The sequence below is a fragment of the Erinaceus europaeus genome, chromosome 10 (genome assembly GCF_950295315.1).
Source record: "Erinaceus europaeus chromosome 10, mEriEur2.1, whole genome shotgun sequence".
Classification (NCBI taxonomy): Eukaryota; Metazoa; Chordata; class Mammalia; order Eulipotyphla; family Erinaceidae; genus Erinaceus; species Erinaceus europaeus.
In genome coordinates this window covers 101,624,900-101,642,135 of record NC_080171.1, presented here as the reverse complement: position 1 = coordinate 101,642,135, position 17,236 = coordinate 101,624,900, and the positions used below count along the sequence as shown (strand labels likewise).

Genomic DNA, 17,236 nt, shown 5'->3' with positions numbered 1-17,236 from the left:
GCAGGAAGCATACCATTCACCCTCTGGGATCAAAGACTAAAGGCTACCTGCTAGCAACTTAAAAACAAGTGCCAAACAGAGACTCGATGTTCCTAAACTAGTCAGAGTTCCCTCGTTCTCCTGCTGGAGGCCTGGCACGCTGCAGCTGCCTCTGCGCCTGCTCATAGCCTGAGCTGGAATTCCCCCAGCTTAGAAAGGCGCTTTGGTGGAGCCGGTCCTGTCCTCTTCTGCACTCAGAATCCATGGAAATGTAGGAGACTCTACACCAGGACTATTTTGTTCTTTAGAACTTGGCCATTTTGAATCTTGATCTGCTTCTCCTTTCCCCTCCCTCCTGCCCTCGCCTGGAGTTCTGCCTCAGGAAAGGGCAGGAAGCTGGGGAGATGGGAGGGGGGGGGCAGGTCCTACTCTGCTCCCAGGGTCCAGGTTAAGAGGAATTCAGAGTCACTCAAGTAAGAGCCATACAGGAAGGGCAGCATTTATGATCCCAAGCAGGAAAGGCACCAAGATCCAACCAGCAATACATAGGAGCCGGAGAGGCATTGTGTGCTCCCATATACTGCAGACAGCCGCCCTCAGTGGGGAGAGTCCAGCAGGGTGAAGGAGTTCCCCCTCAGCACCTACTGCAAGGTGGGTGGGGTGGGGAGCCAGGAATAACAGGACACCCCGAGGGCAATGACCTGGGTGCTCTCCTGGCAGGGGCAGCACAGCGAATGGAGGGCTGGCCCGGAAGGAGCCTGTGCAGCCCAGCAAGCTGCGCTTAGATTAGAGAGGTATGTGGGTTGGAACCTAAACACAGGATGTGAAGTCCAGAGGAAGGGGATGGGAGAGGGAAGGGGGCGGAAGGGAGAGAGGGAGCCAGGCGGTCAGTTCCAGCAATGTTAACCCCTTCAGGGCCTGGAGAGACTGGTAGGCCAACTGGTTGTATTTGTTCTACACACCCGAGCTGCCAACATTCGTATTTCCTCTTGCCCCCTTGCCTCCGCTGCTGGGATTTGAGTAAACTTGGGTGTAGTGAAGTCAACTTGGATAACTTCCCTCTTCCGGGGCTAAAAGAGGCACTGAGGGTAGGCAGAGGAAATCTGGGGACCCAGTCTCTCTGTGAGGGGCTTCACATTCAGGCCCTCTCAGGCCAAGGCCAAACAGTCAGAACTGCTCTGCCTGAGAGGTGGAAAGAGCTAGGGGAGGAGAGGCTAGGAAGAGAGTCTACTAGACTAGGAGAGCAGATGCTGAGGGAGAGGAGGAGGAGAGGAGAAAGGAGACACCCTGAGGAGGTAGGACCACCAGGAAAGGTCACTAAAAATGCCAACCTGGAACTCATCTGAGTGAGAAGTTCCACCTGCCCAGCAATCAGATCCAGCAAGGTTTAAGATGCAAGGGTTTGGATGATGCCTCTCCCAAGCATGTCTGTGTTTTTTGTGTCTGCCCCACCCCCCACCCCCAGGAAACAAGAGTTGGTTTGCTCATTTACCAGAGCACTGCTCAGAGCTCAGGCTTCTGGTGGGGTTGGGGACTGAACCTAGGACTTTGGAGCCTCACGCATGAGGCTCTCTTTGCATAACCATTATGCTGTCTCCCCCACTCAGAGACAAAGCTTTAAAGGGACTCTGACCAAATGTCAAACAAGGCTCTGCCTGGGTCGAAGATCCAGAGCAAAACAACAGGGTGGATCTGGGGAAACAGCAGCCCCTGGACCATGGGCACCAGTAGCAAGCTCCCACTCACCTCAGCCTTATACATGCGGATGAGACCCTGGTTCACTTTAGACCAGGAGGGGACAGCACTTATGTTCCACAGCTGGTTGGAGTGCTCAGCAAAGGGGCCCGTCTTCATCTGGAAAAGAGTCCATGTACTCAAGTTGGAGTGCGAATGCCTGGGCCCTCAAAACCTCTCCCTGCAGAAAAAGGGCACACAGGCAAACACGCGTGCGCGTGCACATGCACAGGCACACAACACAAACATTTGCATAAGTGTACACATATAAGTGTCACGTGAGTGTCAGAGATGGGGTGCTCTGGCTTGCCAGACCCACTGGAAACACCAGAGTCAGACCCAGAGACAGCCTCCTCTTTCCTCACTCACCAGGAGGAGAGGAGGGTGCAGCCCAAGTCTGGAGCCCAGTGGCCTGGTTCTCCCAGTGCAAAAGCCACAGATGCTAGAGGGGGCAGTCCCACCCTCGATACCCAGGCCTTCAGGGTCCCAGGGTCACCTAGAGTCCTTCAGAAGACTCTTCAACTCTGAGTCAGGAAAACAGGTGAGAGCAAAAAGCCCCCAAGGGGGCCTGATCCCTACCACGTGCTAAAACCTAGCAGCCGCTCCCACCAGCTCCCTGGAGCTAGCAAGCTTGTTTGTGGCCAGCTTGGGAGCCTGCTGTTAATCACGCCGAGTAACTGCAGCAGCCCATTCCCCTTGGCCCAAACTCCCACAAAAGGTGACCCTGCCCCTGAGCACTTGGTCCCCACCTGCCACAGGCAGAGCTGAGGGGTGGGTTGGGTGGAAGGCCTGCCTAGGAGTTCATCTAACTGCCTTCAGCAAGGTAGGCTAGGAAGGGTGAGAGAGAGTTGCCAGGCTTGGGCCAGGGCTGCCTAGCAGACTTGGGAGAAGGGTCTGGTTAGACTGCCGGCCGGCCTGATCTAGCTGGAGCGGGTGGCAACCACAGGTATGAGTAAGGACAGCTCTATTCTGTCCCTCTCCTTGCTGAGAGCCTGGCCTTCCAGGAAGGAAGAGAAGTTCTGCAGCAAGCCTGGTCAAGTTGCCATGACATCAGAAACCACAGCAGCAAGACAGGGCAGCCTGTGCACCGCACGCACCTCAGCCAGCCGTAGCCCAGCCTGTCTGCATTCATTCACAAACGTTCTACAGTCCCCTCTGAAAAGCAGAGCTGAGCTGGCAAGGAAGCGGAGTTGAACCCTGAGTGGGTGGAAGATTCCAGAAGAGGCTGTGTAAGGAGGTGGGGTCAAGGAGCTGGCTGTTCCAGGGAGAAAGGGCAGGCCCAAATCTCCCTCTATATTGAGCATCACAGGAAGCAGTGCCCACGGGCACGGAAGCCCCCTACCCATCAGGCATGAGTGGTCTGGGGGCCCATTCCTGCAGGCAACTCTCACTCAACTGTAACATTTAAGTTTTAAAAAGGAAAATGCTGCCATTGCACCCCTCTTGGCTTCCTCCCTGGCCCAAGTCTCCCCAAAGCCTGTCTCACTCCCCAGATGTAGCAGCAAGGCCTCCAGGCTCCTTCCTCCAGCCGTGAGGTCACAGCCCACACTGCCAGAGGGGAAAGCTGACCCTGTCCCTGCAGTTTCCCTGGGTCTGTCCCTTTCTCCACTCTGTCGTCTAACGCAGGAGAGCAGCTGGAGTCCCACCCCGGCGGCACAGCCTTCCCAGGGAGCCAGGTTCCAGCGACCCCACTGCCGCAGGCTCCGCCCCCACCCCGCTCGCCCCGCCCCTCCCCAATGTGCTCTGCCCCCGGGACAGCCCAGGCTCCGTGCTAGCACGGGCGCTTCCGGCAAAGGCCAGGACAACTGAGCTGCGTGCCCTGTCTCACTCGAGATAAGGCCCCGAGAACAAACCACCCAGGAGACACTTCGGCATCCTCCCCATGGCAGCGGCGCCAGAAGCCTGCCCGGCTCCGGGGCCATGGGCACAGATGGGCGCTGGGCGAACGTGGGCTCTGCTTCCTGGCAGCCTCGCCACCAGCAGGGCATGTGCTGAAAAGCCGGCGTGAGGCCCTCCTTCCTGCACCCCCGAGAGGCCAGAGAGATCTTTCTCTAAAGGGAAGACCCCACCCCCTCAACCAGGCCTCACTGGCCCAAGGTCTGCTCAATCCTGCAGAAAACGACTTTGCAACGGGAAAACAAACGAGGGAGGGGGAAAGAAATCGGGAGTCAGAAGACAAAAAAAAAAAAAAAAAAGCTAGCTCGTTCTAGCCACAAAGGGAGAAGAGAAAGAACGAGAACGAGCAAGCAAGCTGCAGTCCCGCAGTGACCCCAGGGGAATCGTGTGAGTCAGAGCAGCCATATTGAGCAGGAAATTACTCACAGACGCTGCGTTCCTGCCTCTCCACTCCCAAGAGAATCGGCCTTTTGTAAATGGTTCCTCTGTCAGTAACTGAGGGGGGGGATGGGGCGGGGGTGGGGGAGGCTCTGCACAGCGCCTTCCTGTCAGCTCCTTCCCTTCCAGCTGAAATCTGATCCCTCCCTTCCCAAAACTCCAAATTTAGAAGCCAGATTGAAACTGAAATTCTTTTCCTGCCTGCCCAGGGCTCTTAAAGGCGCCAGGGCTGCATTTCCCAAGGTAGCAGAAGCCCTGCAAGCCTGGCAGGGCCCCTCCACAGATACACCAGGGCCCCAGGACAGGTCCAGGGATAGCCTGGTCCCATTCCCAACTTATTTTAATCTCTCAGTTGTTTAAGGCACAGTCTCTATGTACCTTCTAGACCAAAGCACATGGGAACTCCACAAAGGGCTCCAAGTCTTGGGGGGGGGGGTGTCACTCATTTACCAACTAGACAAAAACCCATGAGAAGGAAGGAGTGGGGGACAGGTGAAACCCAGAAATCTGGAGTACTGGCACCTCCGGCTGTAATCAGCAACCATGCCAGCTGAGTGTAGGGTGCCAGTCCAGGGATTCCTACCATGCCATAGTGAGAATGGTAGTGAGAATGGTACCTTGCCAGAGGATGCAGGATACCCCCAACTCTCAGGCCTGCCACCCTCCATCCTATCCTTTCCTCTTCCCCAATTAAATGTTACCAAGACCATCTCCAAGTTCAATGTGCCTTTAGTGCCACCAAGTGGTCACAGTAGAATTCCCTCTAACAGAAGATTTGGTCTCAAACTTTGGAAACACGTTTGGGGCTTTATACCAACATCACTTACCAAACAAACAAAAGTGGCAAGTTTTTTTTTTTTTTTTTTTTTTAGGAATCAACTCCTCTGTTCCCTGAGGGTAAGCTGTGCCTTCCACCTTGTTACTGCAACTGGCAGAGACCTAGGGGCTTGGCCAGCCACCAGGGGGAGCTATAACAGCTTAGCCTTTTAAACTAACCCACCCACCCCCCAAGTAAGGGAAGTGACAGCCGGGCCCAGCCTGTGTACTCTTTCTCCTCACTCTGCTTCTCAGGGTCTCCCCAGGGCACTACAGACCCTTGCATACCACTTGGGAGAGAGCACGTGACCAGCCTGCAAGGCAGTGAGGCAGGCTGCCCTGAGTCCTTCTGACCTTGGGCTAGTTACACTGCTGAAGGCAGCAGATCTCAGAATGAAGCAGTGGCCGCCCAACCATCAGTCCCAGCTCCATTGCTGACTTGGAAAAAACTTGTCATTCCCCTCTGGCCTCTGGAGTTCGGTGGAGGCCTGAGTCGAATGCTGACCAGGAGGAGCCTGAGCTACAACTGCTTAGCCAGGCTTCTCCCCCTCTGCAGGGGGCTCCAAATACTCCCCCAAGAGAACAGACTCATGGGTAGGGGTCAATACTGACACTGGCAAACAGGAATTTAAGCTTCAGAAAGAGACTCAGACAAGACCCCGTCTTCCAGACAGCAACACCAGGGCACCCTTTTGGAAGTTTGGGAGAGTAGGGTGAAAGGTCTTAACACCTCCCAAAACAAGCCCTGAGAACCCAAGCTCCCCAATTTTCACAGATGCTGGGATGGCCCAAGAATATGCATTTTAACAAGATCCCCAAGCAACCTTCAGGGAGTAGAGTCCAAGGTTGTGAGATTCCAGGCCCAGTTAGATATGCTCCGGGTGGCCCAGGTCTGCTGGTTCCACACCTCCAACAACAGCATACCCTGCTGTCATTTCCAGGGGCTCTCTCCAGTACTACAGTGGTTTTACCCTAAACATCCACACTAGCATCGAGGTGATGCTGGCCCTGCCCGTGTGTTCCCTGCTCCTTTCAAACTTGCTGCACTGTTGTTCATCAAGTCTAGTGACTGAGTCTTAGTGCCATGGAGTTCAGCAGACACCCTATACCAGTGCTGCGGGGGGCGGGGGCTGAAGGTTCCTGGAGGGTCAGAAGCTGGTTTAACTCTTCAAAGCGAGTTTGTGAGGCCTCTTCCATACCCCATTTCTCTGAGGCCAGTGCTTCCATCTTCAGGCAGCAGTCAGCCTCAGTTCATCTCAGCCTGGGTACCGCAGGGGCCTTACCTCAGTGATAAACAGGATGCACTCCAGGAACATGTAGTCCTTGTGGTTCTCATTCACAGCCTTCTCATCCACAAAGTGCCTGGGCTCCAGATACGGGTGGTCTGGGGACAGCAGAGAGCTGGGAGTTCAGAACCAGGCACTCATACCACCATGGCCCACTCCCATTCAGGACCCCAGACCTGGCTGTGTGCCTCCTGACACTTGGCCTGGCAGAAGGTAGGTGTGTGTGTGTGTGTGTGTGTGTGTGTGTGTGTGTGTGTGTGTGTGTGTGCGCGTGCACACTTTGTCATGTGACCCAGCTCTGCTACTTTCTGGCTGGGTGACTTCATATCAAGGACTGTGGTTTTGTCCTCTGTGCAGTGGGGCTAAGAATTCTGAGTCTAAAAACGCTCCTGCCAACTGACACAGGAGTACCCAACATGCTGCCCACGGTGCTGGTTGATGGTGGCTGGCCGTACACTGGCAGTGGCCCTGACCAGGGTACTGAGCACAGGCAGAGTACAGAACTTGCAAGCATGGTGCCCCCGGTTCAGTCCCCAGCACTATCATTAACTTAGAATTACTCTGCGCACTCTTGTTCTCTTACTTATAAGGTAAATAAATGATTTTTTTAAATAGAAGATTAGGGAGAGAGTCTACCTGAGGCACTTGGAATAGGGCCTACAAAGACTCAACAAAGTGTCATTTGTCAACTTCGTTGACGTCATCACCCAACCTCATCCACTGGGTGCCCCCAGTGAGCCCAAGCCTGTAAAGCAGTTGACAAGTGGGGGAGCCGCCAGGAAGGAGCCGCAGGAGGTGGCCCAGTGCTCAGCACTTGGTGGCAGCTCCCCGGTGGGCCCCCTTGCACACAGCTCAATAATGACGGTGGATGACGTTGGTCACCGAGTCAAAAGAGCTCCTCATTTTCAACATAAAACCCCACAGCTGCTGCCAGAAGCTGGGGCACATTTCACACCAGTCCATTATGCACCAGGCGACCGCCCTTGCTCCAGCCCATGTCACTTTCCATTATCTCCGAGGCACTCTGCCTCCGCCTCCCCCAGCCTGCCACGCTGGCTCGCAGCAGAAGGTCGACAGCAAACAGCCCCCGTCAATAGCCAGCCTAATGCTTGCTTTACAAGCTGTCACTGTCTGCCTGGAGCAGAAGAAGGACAGAGGAGGGGAGAAAGGAGATGGGGCAGTGGGGAGGGGTGCAGAACGCACCTAGGGGTGGGGCACGCAAGCCCCCTCAGTACCTATTAGCTGAGAGCTACCCCAGATGAAGGGCAGAAACTGGAAGTCATCCAGGCCCCATACACCCTGGCTGCCGGCCGGCTCCATTCTGTAGGTTTTCTGGAGTTTCCGCATGACCTCAAGGTACCTGCAGCAAAGCAGAGCGTAGGGAGGCAGCAAGAAGTCAAGTCTTTCTCCTCCCTTCCATCACCAGGGGCCCAGGGAGGCCAGAACAAAACCACCTCATACTATTCCAATTAAGCCATATGCACAAGCTATGCATCAGCTGGTGCTCTCAAAATAAGAGTTTAGTTTTTCTCTCCCATACTCGGACCTCTTTTGGTCCAAAAAAAAAAAAGGCAAACCACCATTGGTGAAAGAGGGTTTTAGTGGCTCAACTCGGGACAACATGAGACCCTGGGCAGCATCTCTCACTTCTGCTTGCCCGTGGGGAGGCTGACAGCAGGTGGTTTTGGCTCCAACCTCCAGTGTCAGAGGCTGCATCAGAATCACCCGTGGGCTCTCAATTATCAGAGTGGGCCCCAGACCAGATGCTGCCAGAACTGTGCCACCAGGCAGAGGAGCACAGGTCAGAGCCTGCCTGGCTGGGTCCCACAGACTGTGTGGCCCCTCTGTGCCTCAGTTCCCTCAGCTATAAGATGGGGCTGGAAGCTACTACCTCTGGCACTATTGTGAGAATGAGATGAGCTGTATGTGGAACACTGAGAATATAGCTTCATGTTTGGATGCCATGAAAACATGCACTATCATGCTATGATAGGTCTTTCACTTGCTTGTACTTGAATCTAATCTGGATCTGTCAGAAGGGACTTGGACACCAGTGCCAGAGCCAGAGCTTAATTAACATGGAATGAAAGGAGCTGGGGAGACAGCATAATGGTTGTACAAGAGACTTTCAGGCCTGAGGTTTTGAGGTACCAGGTTCAATCCCTAGTGCCACCATAAACCAGAGCTGAGTAGTACTCTGGTGTGCATGTGTGTCTAATTAAAATAAATTAAAAATATTTTAAATGGGGTAAAAGAGCTGAAGGCCCCTCCAGCCTGCCCCCTCACACCACCTCCCACAGCCCCCCTGCCCTCTGGCTCACCGATTGAACACCTTGAAGACAATAGCGATTTGGTCATCCACCCGGAGTACCCCGATCTTGCAGAGACAGCAAAGGAAAGCGGCAAAGGCTGCTTCATGTCCTAGGGAGTTGGGGACAGGCTGAAGTTGGTCTCTCAGAGGAAAGATGGAGTTGTTTTTATTGGTACAGTCCAACTCACACATATGTGACCCTCTGAGGAGGAAGGCCCCAACATGAAAATAAGGGGGCCTCTTCCCATCCAGAAAACCCTAGGCCCTTTTGAAAACTAGGTGTAACTCACCAGTGCTCCTACTCTAGGGCTATCAGCCCCTTTGGAAGACCTTGGGGAGAAAATGGCGAACAAGCCCGTCCTTGTTGAATAGTTTCTGTTCTGTTAGGGTAATGGATATTACATATACAATTGCTTCTGGGATTCTTGCTCTGCAGAAGCAGCTCAGGGTAACAGGTAATCAGAGAGGCTATCAGAGAGGGATATACAGAAGGCTTTTTTCCCCAGGAAATAATACTGAACTGAAATAGGAAAGGTAAGTAAGAGTTAGCAAAGCACAGGGTATAAGGTACTGAGAAGAGTGTTCTAGTCAGAAGAAGTAGCATGGTGGTCCAGGAGGTGGCGCAGTGGATAAAACACTGACTCTTAAGCACGAAGACCTGAGTTCAATCCCCGGCAGCACATGTACCAGAATGATGTCTGGTTCTTTTTCTCTTCCTGTCTTTCTCAGGAATAAATAAAAGTACGTTTTAAAAAAAGAATATATGGGGGGTCGGGCGGTACTGCAGGAGGTTAAGTGCAGGTGGTGCAAAGCGCAAGAACCAGCTTAAGGATCCCGGTTCGAGCCCCCAGCTCCCCACCTGCAGGAGAGTCGCTTCACAGAAGGGGAAGCAGGTCTGCAGGTGTCTCTCTTTCTTTCACCCTCTGTCTTCCCCGCCTCTCTTGATTTCTGTCCTATCTATACAACAACGAAAGACATCAACAACAACAATAATAACCACAACAAGGCTACAACAAGGGTAACCAAAGGGGAAAAAAATAGTCTCCAGGAGCAGTGAATTCATGGGGCAGGAGGCACCTAGCCCCAGCAATAACCCTGGAGGCAAAAAAAAAAAAAAAAAGGATATATAGGGAGTCGGGCAGTAGCACAGCGGGTTAAATGCATGTGGCGCAAAGCGCAAGGACCCATGGAAGGGGTCGAGCCCCCAGCTTCCCACCTGCAGGGGAGTCGCTTCCCAAGAACTGAAGCAGGTCTACAGGTGTCTGTCTTTCTCTCCCCCTCTCTGTCTTCCCCTCCTCTCTCCATTTCTCTCTGTCCTATCCAACAACAGTAATAACTACATCAATAAAACAACAAGGGCAACAAAAGGGAATAAATAAATAAATAAATAAATAAATAAATAGATAACTTTAAAAAAAAAAAGAATATATGGGAGTTGGGTGGTAGCGCAGTGGGTTAAGCACACATGGCGCAAAGCGCAAGGACTGGCATAAGGATCTCGGTTTGAGCTCCCCACCTGCAGGGGAGTCGCTTCACAAGCAGTGAAGCAGGTCTGCAGGTATCTATCTTTCTCTCCCCCTCTCTGTCTTCCCCTCCTCTCTCCATTTCTCTCTGTACTATCCAACAACAACAACAATAATAGTAACTACAACAATAAAACCTGTGAATAAATAAATAAAAGAATATATATATGAAAGAAACAGCATGGGCAAAGGTCCTGAGGCAAGAAGAAATGTGAGATATTTGAAGCTACTAAGAAGGCCCTAGTGGTAAAATCAGAGGGCAAAGGAGACAGTGTACTGAGATGAGGCTGCAAATGAGACAGGCCTGAAGGACTCAGAATTTCTCCTAACAGCATTGATGCCAATGATGGTTGCCATTCAGGGAATGCATGGTCACATGGGAGCATCAGACGATACCCTTTCCCTTCCCCATTATGTCTAGTGGGAATGGCTGACACCACAATAACCATTGATTGGATTTTCAACTGAATACAATGGTTAATGCCAATGGGCCTTCCAGAGTGTGGCCAAGGAGTAGCAACAGACACTTATTAGCTCTCTGAGAAAACTAGAAAGCCAACAAAAGAACCCACCAATCTCATCAAACTACAGCTGAGATCTCTGGAGAAACTACAGAGCCAGAGGGAGAGGGGTGTGTGTGTGTGTGTGTGTGTGTGTGTGTGTGTGTGTGTGTGTGTGTGTGTGTGTGTCCAGTGTGAAGAAAGTAGGGTCGGGAGAGTCCCGGTTCCAAAGAAAGCATGCTTACTAGTCTCTGATACCATTTTGGTGGCTATGCAGAGGAGCACAAAAAACCATGGCAGAGGTGAAAAGCTCTTATCTCTTAATCCCTGACCTCTGGGTCTCAGATTGTTCAAAAGGACTCACCAGGGTGGAATTAACCTGGATGAGAACTGATAGGCCATGCAGTCTATTCCTGCCACAAGGGAGAATCATGAGACTGTGTCCCAACAGTGGTTGTGAAAGTGAGCTGTACTCCTCCAAGTATGTAGGCAAAGTTAATTAATTAATGTTTTAAAAAAAAACCTAAATACTCATCAACAAGCAAATGGATAAGGAAGTTATAGGACATGTATTTGATGGAATACTACTCTGCAATTTAAAAAAAGATGATATTGAGCTTTTTGGGACAAAATGGATAAGACAGAAGGTAACTGGGAGTCAGGTGGTAGCGCAGCAGGTTAAGCGCAAGTGGCACAAAGCGCAAGGACCAGCATAAGGATCCCGGTTTGAGCCCCCCTCCCCCCGCTCCCCACCTGTGGGGAGTCACTTCACAGGAGGCGAAGCAAGTCTGCAGGTGTCTATCTTTCTTCCCCCGTCTTCCCCTCCTCTCTCCATTTCTCTCTGTCCTGTCCAACAACAACAACATCAATAATAACTACAACAACAACAAAAAAAAAATACAGGAGGTGATTATGCTCAGGAAAGTGAAAGATAACTACTAGATGGTTTCACTCAAGTATAATATAGAGAATTTAAAAACAAACTTGCAAAAGAAAAAGAAAAGTGACTAAGCTGTCTCTAAGACTTCATGAGGACTATGGCTGTTATCACTGGGGAGTGGTCCCAGAACTTTGGTGGTAAGTGTGGTGTGGATCTTATAAACTTATAAAACATTATTAAAATCACTAATAATAATAATAATGATGGTTTCAAGAAAACCATACTTTGGAGTGGGATACGAAGGCATCTCAGTGAGCTGCTATGTGCTTCTGTAAAGCTCCCCTAGGACCTGTAAGCCCAGAAGCAGTTACTGTCCCCTGTGGCCACATGTGGCTCATGACCAGTCAGTCCCTCTCACAGGCTCTTCCACACCCAAGAGAAAGAAAAGCCCACCTCCTGCCATCCTGGCCATTCTCCCCTCCAGGATGTTGCTCAACTTCCCTCCAAAATCTCAAAACTCGTGCTAAGCCAGGGCTGAGTGGGCGGGTGAGCCGTAGGATTTGCATGAGGTTTCAATTCCTGGCACCACATAACCCAGAGTAGTATTGTGGCCTCTCTCTCTCTCTTTTTTATATTTATTTATTTTCCCTTTTGTTGCCCTTGTTTTTCATTATTGTTCTAGTTATTATTGTTGTTGTTATTGATGTCCTCATTGTTGGATAGGACAGAGAGAAATGGAGAGAGATGGGGAAGACAGAGAGGGGGAGAGAAAGACAGACACCTGCAAACCTGCTTCACCGCTTGTGAAGCGACTCCCCTGCAGGTGGGGAGCCAGGGGCTCAAACCAGTATCCTTAGGGGGTCTTTGCGCTTTGCGCCACATGTGCTCAACCCACTGCGCTACCGCCCGACTCCTTTTTTTTTTTGTTTTTAAAGCAGTCTTTTTCTTTTTTAATATTTATTTATTCCCTTTTGTTGCCCTTGTTGTTTTACTGTTATAGTTATTATTGTTGTTATTTTTTTTAAGATTTTTATTTATTTATTCATGAGCAATGACAAGAGAGAGAAAAAGAACCAGATTATCACTCTGGTACATGTGCTGCCAGGGCTTGAACTCGGGACCTCATGCTTGTGAGTCCAAAGCCTTATCCACTGCCACCTCCCGGACTACTATTGTTGTTATTGATGTCATCATTGTTGCATAGGACAGAGAGAAATGGAAAGGGGGGAGAGACAGAGATGGGGAGAGAAAGACAGAAACCTGCAGACCTGCTTCACAGCTTGTGAAGCGACTCCCCAGCAGATAGAGAACCAGGGGGCTCGAACCGGGATCCTTACGCTGGTCCTTGTGCTTTGCGCCACATAAGCTTAACCCACTGTGCTACCGCCCAACTCCCTGTGGCCTCTCTCTTATGAAATAAATTTTTAAAATAAAATGCTTGGGGCAGGAGATGGCTCACCCAATAAGCATCTACTGTACCATGAGCTATGGCCCAGGTTCAAGCCCCATGTAAAGTACCATGTAAAGAGCCTTCCTTCACAAGCAGTGCAGCGGTGCTATAGTGTCTCTCCTCTCTCCGCCTTTCAGCCTGTCACTCACTGAGGAGTGGGAGAGACACTTGATCAGGGGAGCAGACTGACAAGATCTTCCCTCAACTAAAGTGTGTGTGTTTGGGGGGGAGGGTCCATGCCTCTGTGGCCTGGGATCCTCTTGAGGCTCCCTAGGCCCAGGCAAAGGGAGGGTCTGTATCTGCTTCAGAACAAAAGAAGAGACAGAACTCCGCTCTACTCCCCTGCCTGGCCGTGCACACTCATCTCCCAGAGAGCCAGCAGCTGAGTGTAGCTGAAAAGAGGGGAAGATGGCACCACAATGCTGTCAGAAGCCACCCAGCTCTTTCATTTCTAAAAACTTCTGTAAGCGGTGGCCTTGAGCTACAGTAAGTGCTCAATAAATCATTATTTTGGTGATATGGTGAGCTCAGGAAAATGTCTGCTCAAAGAACAGCTGCCAGCCAGCCCCAGCAGACCCCGCACATGTGGCAACAGCTCCCCCTGGTGGGCCAAGCCAAAACTGCAGGCACAATACCAGGCTTTCCTGCACTCTGCTGGCCCCCACAGGCTGCTTGCTCAGAGGATCCTAAACAATCCAGAGCAGAGGAAGCTGTGCAATGAAAGGCTGCAGTGATGCCAAGTAAGTGCCAGGAGTGGGAGTACCTGTGCCATAGTCGATGCGCGTGGAGTTCCCCACCGACTCCTTCAGATAAACAGCTACCTCCGGCACAGCCGCTGCCTGCCTGGTAGGGACCACTGTGGCCACCAAGTTCTCTGCTTCCTGATAACAAAGAGACACAAAGTAGAGCAGCAGGTTAGACAGCGTGCTGGGGGGGGGGGGGGGAGGGGGGCGGTGGCACTCAGGGAAGCGCCTGGCTGGGGCCCAGCTGCCAGGCCAGGCTGGTCTGGATCTTTGTTCTGACTGGCAGTCAAAGGAAGACGAGGGGCGGCATTCATATAGGCAACAGAGACTACCCTGCGGTGGCGTCCTGTCTACTGACACTAACTCTGAGGGATACCGCTCTGTGGGTAAGGTGGGAGGGCTCTGAAAAACAGGCACGGCACTCCCCCATCTGGTAACTCAACAGCATGCTCATGCCCCAGGGGTCATCTTTCTTCACACTTTCAGGGTGCCACAGTGTGTCACAGGTTCACCAAAAGATGGACAGAAGAGTGTTCACAAGGGGCCAGGTGGCGGTGCACCTGTCAGCATGCACACAATTCAGTGCACAAATTCAAGCCCCCAGGCCCCATCTGCAGGGGGAAAGCTTCATGAGTGGCGAAGCAGGGCTGCACGTCTCTCTCTCTCTCTCTCTCTCCTCTCGCCATCATCCTCATTTCTCAATTTCTTTCTCTATTCAATAAACAAATAAATATCAAAAAAGAAAATAATAATGTTCACAACAGTATTTAATTATTTTAAACAGAGCACTGCTCAAGTCTGATCTGTGGTGGTACCAGGGTGCCTGGGACCTTGGAATCACAGGCATAACTATCTCCTGCATAACCACTATGCTATCTCCCTAGCCTCCCAATAGCATTCTTTATATCAATAGTAGTCAAAATGTGGAAACAACCCACAACTAAAATGTCCATCAACAGTGGAGTTGATAAACTGTGGTATGTTCAGAGATGGAATGTTACACAGCAAAGAAAAAGCTTCACTGCTCTGCACAAAATGGATTTCAGACATTTTCCTTTTTTCTTTTTCCTCTCACAGACATTATGTTTAACAGAATAAGTCACACAGCTATATGAAATCCAAAAACAAGTAAAATCAATCTAAAGAAAAGAAGCCAGAAGAAGGGGGCAGGCGGTGACATAGCCATTAAGCACATGTATCACCATGGGCATGTATCACCCAGCTTTGTGCCCCTGCTCCCTACCTGCAGCAGGGAAGCATCAAAAGTGGTGAAGCTGGTCTGCAGGTGTCTCTCTTTTTCTTTCCTTCTCTATCTCCCCAAGCCTCTCAATTTCTCTCTATCCTGTCAAATAAAATAGAAAGAAAAAAGAAAGAAAGCAAGAAAAAAAAAAAATCACCACCAGGAGTGGTTTATTTGTAGTGCCAGCACCGAGCCCTAGTGGCAATAAAGAAAAGAAAGGAAGAGAAAAGAAAAGAAATCAGGAGAGGGTGGGGGTAGATAGCATAATGGCTATGCAAAGAGACTCTCATGCCTGAGGCTCCTAAGTCCCAGGTTCAATCCCCTACACCACCATAAGCCAAAGTTGAGCAGAGCTCTGGTAAAATAAATACATAAATAAAATCAGAAGAATCTGGGAAATAACAAATAGAAAGGGACACAGGGGCCTGCTGGGATGTTTCAGAATCTGGTGTGAGTAGCAGGCATAAGGGTGAAGGCACATGTTAAGCTTTATTAAGTTGTACAGCTCTGCTGTTTGTTTAAGGATAAGTCAATAAAATTCTCTAAAAGAACAAGACTATCTTCTACCTTAGGATTTGGAGGCTACCCTACGCTGCTTGCAAGCAGCTTACAGCATCTCTCTACTCGAGTGGAAACATCAGTTGGGGACATCAGGACCTGAGTGTCACTCAGCTCACTCTACAGACACCTGGGATGAGAATCTTCAGGCACAAATCTGAAGTCCCAAGGCCCCACCCAGACCTGCAGACTCTGCTTTCCTAATGATGGGGCCTCAGACCCTCCATTGTAACTTTTTTCCTTTGCTGTGAATAGCATAACTTTCATTTTGTTTTGAGAAATATGTTACAAGAGGGCTATGCATAGAGAAGTCTCTCTCTCTCTACCCACTTCTTTCCACCCTGAAAAAAAAAAAAAAAGATTCACAGCTGAGATACTCTAGAGGGCAGCAGGTGGCTCACCTCCCACCGTGCACACAATACTCTGCACAAGGACCTTGTCACAACATGGGAGGGGCTGCTGAGCTGAAGTTTACTCAGCAGTGGAGCAATGCTACATGTCTTTCCTTCCCCTCTCCCCCTCCGATTCTGCCTCCACTGTCTATGCAGAGAAAAGAAAAGTAAATGGGCGCCAGGAGTGGTGGAGTCATACAGGCACTGCGCCTCAGTGATAACTCGGGTGACCAAAAAAAAAAAAAAGATGTCACAGTCTTATATTTCCTTCCAAAGATCCTTCTACAATTAAGCAACACAGACATCCCCCCCCCTTTTTTTTTTTTACCAGAAGGCAGCATGCCATGGGCATTATACCCCAGATTCCTTTTTAGCCCAACAATCATCACAGAGTTCCTGCCCAAGTCCTCTAGTGTGCTCCTTTGCCTTCTTAATAGCTGCATGGTACTCTGTGGTGGAAATACTGGTTTATTTTGCTGGTCCCCTGCAGACAGACACAGGACCTTTGCATTTGTTGCTGATCAAATGACCAAGCAAATCGTTTTGGGTAGAGACAATGCCTCCACAGTGGTGAGTCCCAGAAGACACTTGTGTGGAGGGCAAGCACGAGTGGACGTCTAGTAAATGGAATTGCCATTTTACTCAACTCCCCCAGACTTTTAAAAAAATATTTATTTATTTTCCCTTTTGTTGCCCTTGTTTTTTTATCACAGACCCCTGCAAGCGTCAACCTGGCTTTGACCTAGCACGTTATGACTGGGCCCTCCTCAATCACTATCGAACAGGCCATGGCCAGTGCGCCGCTATGTTCCATCGCTGGGGAGCCAGAGACGACCCGAACTGCCCCTGCGGCTACAGACAGACTATGACCCACACAGTCAACGACTGCCACCTCTCCAGATTCAAAGGAGGTCTCGAAACTTTACATCAGGCTCAACCTGACGCTGTTGACTGGCTACGGAAGAAGGGCAAACGCTAGAAGATTGTTATAGTTATTGATGTCGTCGTTGTTGGATAGGACAGCGAGAAATGGAGAGAGGAGGGGAAGACAGAGAGGGGGAGAGAAAGACAGACACCTGCAGACCTGCTTCACCACTTGTGAAGCGACTCCCCTGCAGGTGGGGAGCCGGGGGCTCGAACCGGGATCCTTATGCTGGTTCTTGCGCTTTGCGCCATGTGTGCTTAACCCACTGCACTACCACCTGGACCCCTCCCCCAGACTTCTGATGAGCCAGAAAGCTTCCCCCAGCCTGGCCCCCAATCCTGTCCCATGGGAGCCTCTCACCTCATCGAGTTTTGCATACCAGGTCCTATAGGCCTTGTTCCCAAATCGAGAGGGCTGATCCACTGGAGGAGTCTCGTCAATCCACCTGTCCAGTGTGTTGAGAAGGTTGATCAGTTTCTCGATGGCCTGTGGAGGCAGAACAGAGGGGGTGCAGCACAGTGACTAGTGGGCCCAAGCTAGAGCAGTGGGGGGTGGGAATGCTAAC

At 50.8% G+C, this 17,236-nt stretch overlaps 1 protein-coding gene and 1 long non-coding RNA gene across 2 annotated transcripts in view; one reads left to right on the top strand and one right to left on the bottom strand.

Annotated features, from left to right (window-relative positions):
* Positions 1–17,236, top strand: part of LOC132540925 (uncharacterized) — a 578,575-nt gene that overhangs the window by 494,889 nt on the left and 66,450 nt on the right. The gene's annotated exons all lie outside the window — the stretch shown is intronic.
* Positions 1–17,236, bottom strand: part of PTPA (protein phosphatase 2 phosphatase activator) — a 45,448-nt gene that overhangs the window by 3,280 nt on the left and 24,932 nt on the right. The window contains exons 4-9 of the mRNA XM_007527032.3: positions 17,032–17,157; positions 13,577–13,694; positions 8,471–8,570; positions 7,385–7,509; positions 6,147–6,247; positions 1,726–1,833 (exon numbers count right to left, since the gene is read on the bottom strand). Coding sequence (XP_007527094.2) covers positions 1,726–1,833; positions 6,147–6,247; positions 7,385–7,509; positions 8,471–8,570; positions 13,577–13,694; positions 17,032–17,157 — 678 coding nt within the window. The remainder of the gene's footprint in view (positions 1–1,725; positions 1,834–6,146; positions 6,248–7,384; positions 7,510–8,470; positions 8,571–13,576; positions 13,695–17,031; positions 17,158–17,236) is intronic.